Source organism: Marmota marmota, unplaced genomic scaffold (genome assembly GCF_001458135.2).
Source record: "Marmota marmota marmota unplaced genomic scaffold, marMar, whole genome shotgun sequence".
Lineage (NCBI taxonomy): Eukaryota > Metazoa > Chordata > Mammalia > Rodentia > Sciuridae > Marmota > Marmota marmota.
In genome coordinates, this window is record NW_026000185.1 from 13,099,962 (window position 1) to 13,109,487 (window position 9,526).

At 48.5% G+C, this 9,526-nt stretch overlaps 1 protein-coding gene across 1 annotated transcript; it reads right to left on the reverse strand.

Moving 5' to 3' along the window:
* Positions 1-3,247: 3,247 nt before the first annotated feature.
* Itpripl2 (ITPRIP like 2) lies at positions 3,248-9,520 on the reverse strand. The gene has a single exon (XM_015491112.2). The coding sequence runs from the start codon at positions 9,491-9,493 to the stop codon at positions 7,886-7,888; it is 1,608 nt and encodes a 535-aa protein (XP_015346598.1). The 5' UTR covers positions 9,494-9,520; the 3' UTR covers positions 3,248-7,885.
* Between the last annotated feature and the right edge of the window lie 6 nt (positions 9,521-9,526).

Sequence of the window (9,526 nt, forward strand, 5' to 3'; positions counted from 1 at the left end):
GCACTGTGAATTGAAATGCCTTCTGCTGTCATGTATAACAAATTAGAATACATAAATAATTAAATATTAAATAAAAAAGAAGCCTCCACTTGCTTAGCGGTGATGTTTTTCTCTATGCATTACTCTTGCACTCTTCCAGTGAAGGAGGGAGTATCACTCCCATTTTACAAATGAGGGGATTGATGTTCAGATATATTAACTGATTAAAAGAATACATCCAGTGAGGATCCACCGGAGGCTTCACTCCTAACATAGAACACTTACTATATCTAGGACTTAGGCAAGTATGAATTATAATCATGGAATGAGAAGTTCCATAATTAGTTCTCACTTCTTTGGAAAAAGGCTTGGTCATCAGTCTCTGGGGTTACTGGGAGGTGGTAAGACCCTTCGGGAGGCAAGGCCTAGTGGAAGGAAATCAGGACACGGAGGGCATGCCTTCAGGGATACTGGGACCCTGGCTCCTCTCTCTCTCTCTCTCTCTCTCCTTTCTGGATACCATTAGGTGAACAGTCCTCCTCCATCACGTGCTTCTGCCATGAAGTCCTGTCCCACCACAAGCCCAAAGAAACTCAGCCAAGTGACCACAGACTGAAACCAGGAGTCCAAATAATCCTTTCTCCTTTTAAGTTGATTTTTCTCAGGTATTTTGTGACAGCAATAGAAACCTGTCTAATACACCCTCATAGTTTTTTTTTTTTCCTTTTGCAGCTGAGCACACTGTCAGTAGAGGAATTTATTTGAGAAACTGGAGATTTACTTCTTACTGTTCTGGAGGCTGGAAAGTTCAAGGTTAAGGGATCCACCTCTGCCAAGAGCCTTCTTGCTGCATTGCCCCAAGGTCAAAGGCAGAAGGGCTAAAGAACAGGCAAGAGAGAGAGCGGCGAGGGGGCTGAACCCATCCTTTCATCAGAACCCCACTTCTGTGATAACTAGCTCCTGCCTCCACCCAGCATCACTAACCCGTCCATGAAGGCAGAGAGCTCCTGACCTGCCCACATCTTAAAGGTACCGTTACACAACACTGTTGCCTTGGGATGAACTTGGAGGACACACTCAGACCATAGCACATTCAAGCCAGTTTTTGTCAAGCAACAAATGTCCCCTAATTCCATGGCTTAAAACAGAAAATATCCAGGATTGCTCCATCTGTGGGCAGATGGGTGGTTCTGCTGGTCTGGGTCAGGCTTAGCTAATCTTGGCTGGGCTTGCTCAAGTATTTCCATTGGTCAGTCCTCAGGTCCCTTCAGCCACATCGTACCAACTAAAGGAAGGTCACAGTGCCATTCCGGTTTCCAAGGGGAGGAAAAATCCTGATGGGAGAGATTGCAGAGTCACTTGGGTAGAGGGAGAATTAGATGATTCCTGTAAACACGGAGGAAAGCCCTTGCAGAGCTGGGGATGGAACCCAGGGCCTCACACACGCCAGACAAGCCCTCCACGGCTACAGCTCCACTCCCAGCCCCAAGTAACTACTTCTATATTGAGTCGAACTAGGTGTCTATGGATGTGGCTGCAAAAATCTCCCATCATCCTCAATGACTCCTATGAGCAAGGTTCCATCATTAAGCCTATTTTACAGACAGATCAACTGAGGTTCAAAGAGAATTTGGGAACTGGCAGAGAAAGTTCCTTACGGACAGGAAGCATAGGATGCAAGATTGGAAGACAGGTCTTGGCGGCGTGCCATGTTCTGCCATGTCTCTCTTCCACCTCTGGCCCCTCTGCCCAGGCTTGAACCACTGCGGCATCTGATTACTTCTAGCCTTACCCCAGGGACTGGCCACTTTTTCTATAAAGGGCCAGAGAGTAAATGTTTTCAGCTTTTCAGGCCATTTGACCTCCGTGACAATTACTCAACTCTATGGGGGTGGTGTAAGAGCAGGCCCAAGGAGCAGACTGATAAAGGGGCGAGGCTATGTGCCCATCAGACCTTATTGACACCCGTAAATACGGAGGCCTCAGCCTGCTGGCTCCTGCTTCATTCATCTTCCAGGACCAGCCAGAGGGAAACTGGCTCCAATGTGACCTTCCTGGCCTAAAGAGACTCTGCAGCGCCCCCAGGATCTGACTGTGGTCTGCAGCCCTGGAGGTGTGTGAGGTCCCTGGACCAGTGGGGTCACCATCATCTGGGAGCTTGCTAGAAAGGTAGAGCCCAGATCCAGCCCAGACCTGCTAAATCGGACTTGAACTCTTGGATTCACACTGCAGCCTGAGCAGCTAGGTGTCCACACCCCCATGTCCTGGTCCCTTCTCCCCTCTGCCTTCCCATCATGTCCTTTGCTCATGAATCCTTCTCCACCCCTCCCCCACCCACCACCGCCAGGTGAACTAGAAAGCACCTGGGCGTTTGACCTCTTCTTCTCCAGCCCAGCTCCCTCTGCTTGGTCCATTCCTGTCCATCCTTGGATCTCGACTCAGAGGATCTGACCCTAGAACCCCCACCAGGAAAAAGTGCCTCCCTTCTATTTCCATGACTGTCCTCTGCCCAGCACCCCCCACACACTGTACAAAAATGACTCCTTTAATGGCCTGCCTCCCTGTTTGCAAAGACTTGGGAGAGGCTGGTCTGTGTAGGCCCGTGTGTGTGTGTGTGTGTGTGTGTGTGTGTGTGTGTCCTCAACACCCTGGGACAGTATTACAAAGCACACCCACCGAGTTCCCCCTACCCACTACTCAGCCCGAGGTGACAGGTTTCCCTCTCAGACTCTGAACTGTCCTCAGAGCCTCCAAGATTCCATCTCAGGCTAAACCTGGTGATTTTTTTTTTTTTTTTTTTTTTGTATCAGCCCGTGTTTACCATTTGGAGAGCGCCCCAGGGCCCAAGAGATTTCTGGACAAAATTCTTGAGCTCTGAATTAGCCACAGGCTAAGACTTGAACCGTGTGTGAGGTTAGTGGGTGGGGGGTAAGGAAGAGGGATGGGGGAAGGGCAGAGAGTTCTAGGTAGGGAAAGACTTGGAGGGAGAGGGCTGGCGGTGTTGCCCAGTGGTTAGGCACCCGTGGGTTCAATCCCTCCTACAAAAAAATGAAAAAAAAAATTCAAGACTTGAAGAGAGAATCCCAGGTAGCACCCCTGCTGGGTTATGAACAGGCGTCTTTCCCCACCTGTACACGGAGCCTATTCTGTACAAATAATTCTCTCCAACTTCCCTGCGTGGAAAAGCTTTTCATAAAGGTCGCTGAGGCTTCTGCCAAGAACCGTGAGCCAGGAAGAGGAAAGCCCACCCTGAAGGTGACACGCAGTCTAGAGGTTTCTACAAATTTCTTTATTAATACAGCAAGACGGAAAAGAACAAGGTCCTCGAATGACCTAGATGATGGAAAGTGCAAATTTACTCCAACTTGAACTCAAAAACAAATTACAGGCCAGGCATGAGCCATTTGGGCCATGGAAATTTGGCGTGATTAAAATGCTTTCTAATCACACAATAATAGCAGCCAAGAGAGATCTGGTTAACTCTTTGGTCTCTGTTATTGGAACACCACTTCTGCAGCCCCAAGACCGCATCATAATACAGTTTGGCATCAGAAGACACATAATTAATTAACAATAGAACAGAGGAATGTTTTAAGTCAGGTGACTGAATCAAGGCACTTTTCTTTTTAATTAAAACAAAAGGTGCTAAAATATTCCTGAATACCTGATACTTCAAAAAAACAGATTATATATATATAATTTAGCTGCACATTTGAGTCTATTTTCTCTGTAATATGATAGCATCCTCTCTACCTTCTCCCAACCTATATTTGCATTTCCCACCCACTCATTTGCTATGTAGATATAAAATTATAAACAGACATGTCTAAGTCACAGACAAGTGATTTAAAAAAAAAAAACTAACACCACAATGATAACATTGAACTTGGTTTCCTCCTGAGGGACACTGGGAATGTGGATGAGGTTCATTCGCTCCACCACCGGAGAAAATTGTTATCCAAGTGGCTAGAGATGAGGAAGCATTTTTATCAAAGTCAAAGTCACATGTTACCGAAGAACCTCTTCTGAGAGGTGCCAGGAGATGCTTTGGAAGCATGTTCATCCCCTCCAAGTGCAAAAAAATGTTAACTTTGGTGGGAGCCCTGGAGTCAAGACTGACCAGACCAGCATCCTCCGCAGTGGGAATGGTACAAGCCTAAGATGTCTGGCCCTGAGACCCAGCACTGTTCATGGTCACCGACCACGACTCTAAAGGGACAGGCTAGGATCCCACAAACAAAAATATTAAGAATAATTTTAATCCAACAACCAGATACAAGAAAACAAGTTCTTCTGCAATCCTTCCTGATTACTCATCTGTAAACTCCAGGGGCAAAAGAGGTTTACCACAAGTCCTCAGGAAAAAAGTGCCAAGTGGTTTGACAGAGGATCTGGTTTAAAAAAAAAAAAAAATGGCTTTACTTCAAAGTTCCTTCAGGAAACTGAAAGTTAAGTGTTATCTGTGGCCACATTAATTTTTTTTTTTTTTACAATAAAGCTTAACTCTGAGAGATAGAGAAGAACTGAAATATCGGACCCCCAACTATATATAATACTACCATGTCCATAACAAAGAATAGAAACTTATACATACTTGGGGGGAGTGACTGTGTTAAGACAAGGGTCGCAAACTGATGGCCCTCAGGCTCAACTAAATGTTTTGGACATTTAAAAACATTGATTTAAATAATCATAAGTTTAAAAAAAAAACTTAGCAAAAAAAAAAAAAAAAATCCTCCCGATTTCTCCGTCCCTTTTCCAGCATAGAGCTGAGCCACGGCTGCCCCCTTCTAAGGTGGGCACAGCCCCCGCCCTTCCTTATTTACTTCCCTCCCTTGTTCCCGCAGGCTGCTGAGTTTGCGAACCCCAGTTGGAAAGAGCATACCCCTAAAAATGTGTTTCCTACCTAACCCAAACCTCTCCCGCACCCTCTGGTGGTCCTCTTCTCCCTTCTGCCCCCCCCCCCTTCCACCTTGAGCCTGCCTTCCTGAATTCTCCAGATTTCTCTCTGCTCACTCACATTCTCCCATCCTGCAGCTCCAGATTCTTTTCTTGCAAAAACCATCTTTTCTTGGTCCACAAATATTCCAGGAAGGCTCTGCGCCAGGTCAGTGGGAGTTACTGAAGGGTGTCTCACAAAATGGCCCAGAGATCTTCCCCAAAACTTTTTTTTTTGGGGGGTAGTACCAGGGATTGAACTCGGGTGCTCGACCACGGAGCCACATCCCAGCCCTTTTTAATATTTTATTTAGAGACAAGGTCTCACTGAGTTGCTTAGGGCCTCACTAAGTCACTGAGGCTGGCTTTGAACTCGTAATCCTCCTGCCTCAGCCTCCCGAGCCACTGGGATTACCCCAAAACATTTTCTTGGGGCCCTGGCTAAACAGTTTTCTCCCTATTTCTGTAGAGCCTTCTTGTATGAGAATATTGATATATAAATCTCCAGTACCAAGCATACACCAAAAATGTGTATATTTCAGATGAGGGATATGATGGAGCCCTAATAAAATCCAGAATTGAATTTAATGTAAATACCTTGGGCCACCATCACACCTAGCTAATATGCCATCTTATTTCATTTGTACACAGTACATGTTTTGGATCACTAAAATTGATCAAAATTGATCGAAATCTCTTTAAGTTTTGGTTACCATGTACAGAGAATAATTGCTCAGCATATGGCATTTAAATAAAACATTAATATTTTTAAAGTCACAAATACAATGCCCATTAATTTAAAAAACTAAAATTTAAAAACCTTGAGGATGGATGAGGTTTGGGGTAATTTACCTGAAATAATAATAATAATAATAATATAAAAAAACTACAAGAATACTACATTACCAGGTTTATACTTTAAAATACTATTAAGATTAAAAAAAAAAAAGCTACCGACTCAGCTAGAAATATCTGGAAAATTTAGTTTTTAAAGGTTTATAATCCACCCAATAGCCCATTTTTCCCCACTCCAGTAGACTTAATGACTACAGGGGGAGTTCGGGCTGAGTATGGAAATTATGTTTATATAAATACATAGATATATAGATAAGATCTACTCTTGGCATTTATTTTAAAAAGTAAATTTTTTAAAAAACACTGTGCAGTTTATATCTTTGCAGAAAGCTGTAATTCATTTCTTTGCTCAATGTAGTACCTCATGAATTGACATTCGCCTCAAAAGCTAGAAAGAACCCTTGGGGTATCAAAGAGAGTGGTCCCCAGAACAACCTTGAAGAGACAGCGCACTATTTGAGGCTGTTTCTCTTTCAGTCCAAGGTTGAAAAGGATAAAAGAACCCTATGTAGGTCTGAGAAGGATGCCCTGTAAATCATTTATCCACAAGGATTTCCCACGGAGGTCAAGTGGATCCCCTAAAGAAAGGCAGCTTATGCAACTCCCCCAAAATAGCTCAGAAATTAAACAATGATCCTATTCATGTAACTATTTCTGTCTTGCAAACTTTTGCCTTTAAGAATCTAAGGAAATACATGTCTTTTTTTTTTTTTTTAAATCCCAACTATAAGGCTGAGACTGGCTGCATTTCCAATCAGTGCTTCTTACACCACTCTAACCTTGAACTGCATTTGGGAGAAAAAGGAAAATCTCAAACCCAGCTCTCAAATCCCTAGCTGCACCATTCACCCAACCCTGTGATATCTGCACCCAAAGAGAAAAAAAAGAGCAGACTGCTGCTGTCTCTCCTGCTCTTCCTCTAACTTAGGGCTCTGCCCTGGGATCCGGAGTCACTGATCTCTAGGACAGATCCCAAGGTACTGATCTGTATGTGACTGTTTTGCAAAACCCAAGCTGAATCAAGAGCCTCTCAAAGCTGGCCCTTTGGGACCATTTGGGCTTCCCCCGGCAAGCAAGAAGAAACTTTCAGCCTCTAGCTACTCAGAAAGACACCCTTGCGGAGGAGTTTGCTTCAAAAGCCTTAAAACCAAAAAGGGTTCTGTGTTCAGCCAGAAGCAAAGGCTGGCCAGACATCTTTATAGGCAAAAGACCGAACAGTCTCTTTCTCAAGATCCAACATGTTTCATGCCTGCACCAGTGTCAATTATGTATTTTGTTGCTGCTCTGCCTTGTGCTGGCTCACAGTAGGCGCTCAACAAACTGGTGTTGACTGACTGGTACCCAGTGCAGCTCGTAGCCTGGGGGCATGTGAAGCAACTCCTGGCTGCTTTTCAAAGCTGCACATGTCTTCATAATAAAAGTAACCGGCCTTCCTTTCAGCTGCAAGGCTTGGTGCTCCCACCACAAAACAAGAAAAGTGATCAGCATAAAGTGCTACTTGCTCTTGAGCATCCTATCAAACATCTGTGATTGCACCATAAAATACATTGATATTAATTTGAATAGAGAAACAATGTTCCTCAGAATACTAAATGCTGCACTAGAACTTCAATTGTCCCTAAAGATTCAGAGAGTTTTCTTCCTTTTTCTTTCTTTCTTTTTTTTTTTTTTTTTTCAATTCAGTTGGGAACCTACTTTCTAGCAAATAGGTCTGTCATAAACATTTGTTAATTTTAAAAAATCTGGGTGCACTGAGGTCTGTGTCTAGAAACTGACCGAGGGAACTTGCTTTTTAGCTAGTTTTTGCTTTCTCTTTTAGATTTCCCTGGGAACAGATCTCTCTGCAAGATTCCACACAGATCACCCTTGTGGCCAAATCTCAACAGCTGCAGCTGGGCATTATGCCAGTTTGTTCAGAACTGTCCTGCGAATGTTAAGAAGATGCAGTAACTATATATTCGGTTGTGGAGCCAGGGGTGACATCTAAGCCACCAAAGCCTGTGGCATCCTCCAAATTGTCCAACACAGTCATCTTGCCTTTGGCTTCATCCCTACAGTCACCCGAAGGGAAAGGTTTTCGGAGCATTTGGTCAGGTGCAAGTGCTGTCAAGGTTTAGGGTTCATCTTCAGGGAACCCCTGTGTGCGCTGACTCCTGGGTGGGGGGCACCTGGCAAGGTAGCGGGGACCCCCGTAGGCCTGGAGAAGCTGCGGCAGCCTTCGCCACGTGGACAGCAGCCTCGCCGCTGTGAGTTCGCGGGCGTGTGGGTCGAAGGCGGCCAGAAGGTCAACCGGGGCGGCTTCACGCAGTACCTTGGGCAGCGGGCCCACTTCGGTGGCCGCCCCTCCGGGGCCCAGTACACAGTGGAAGAGCGTGTGCCGTCTCAGCAGACAGCCCCGAAGGAACTGCACCAACTCTTCCAAGCACTCGCTCAGGTGCGCCTCCTCCCAGCCGTGGGCAGGGACCCCATCGCGAAGCAGCACCGTCAGCAGCACCGTCTTGAGCACATACGACGACAGAATGCGTCCCCACTGGGTGGCAGCCACCGGGTCCAGCCCGCGGGCGCCCAGGTCTCGCAGAGCCTTAAGCAACTGCAGGCACTTGAGGTAGCAGGCACCTGGAGGGGCCCGTTCCTGCAGCCACCCCAGGAGCTTCTGCTCCTGACGAGCTGTGTTCACACCCCACAGCGCCTCAGTGCGCAGGCCTCCTGGGAGCTCCAACAGGGGCCCGACGGGCGAAGGTGGCGGTGGCGGTGCCACAAGGAAGACACCGTCGCCCAGATGGACGGCGGGGATGAGACGCACAGCCATGGAAAGGCGGCAGCAACCGTAGTCGGTGCGGCAGGGCAGGATGTGGAGGGTGGGAGGCTGCTCCAGGCCGCCGGGGGTCAGGCTGACCCGACAGCGCCCCTCCAAGCTGTAGCGCACGGTAGCCAGGGAGCGCTGCAGGTGCGACTGGAACCAACGCAGCACCGACGCGGCAGAGAGATGGCGCCGCCCGCGCACATCCACGCAGAAGCCGTCCGTGAAGGGTTTGCAGTCCCGAAGCCACTGGCCCCCGGAGGTCCCCGACAGCGAGGGCGGCGCCTTGAGGGCACACACGAAGCAGCTGCCGAAGGCAGGGGCCAGCGCGGGCTCCGTGCCCAGGCTCCGCGGCTCCAGCGCCACCGGTGGAGGGAGGCGCAGGGGCACCAGCACGTCGAAGCTGTCGGGGCGGCGGATTTTATGCTGCTCGTAGGAGCTGCCCACTTGGATGAAGTCTCCGCGGAAGGCCAAGGCCAGCGCTCCTCCAGGGATGGGGCCCGGGGAGCCCCGCGCACGGCCAGCCCTCACCAGCTCGCCCACGATCCGGCTCACGTGCGCCTTGCTGTGGCCCAGCACATGCGGGGACAGGCGCACCTCGTGCTCGTAGTAACTCTCCAGCAGGATGCTCAGGCCGGGCTCTCGCAAGTGTCTAGGAGAGAAAGGCGAGTGGCCCGCCAGGCGAGAAGAGCCGGGCAGGAAGCGCTGCCGCACCAAGTGGCGACAGCGCAGGAGGACGTAGCCGAGTAGGAGCAGGATGGCCACTTTGAGCAGCGGGAAGACGCTGTCCGCGCCGTCGGGGGGCTCGGCCGGGGCGCCCGCGCTTCCCCGCAGGACATGGTAGAGGCACACGAGGGCGGTGCACAGGCCGGTCACCAGCGGCCAGAAGACGCGCAGGTTGAGGGTGTAGTGCACCGACATGCCGGGCGCGCGGGGCCGAGGCGGCCGAGCAGC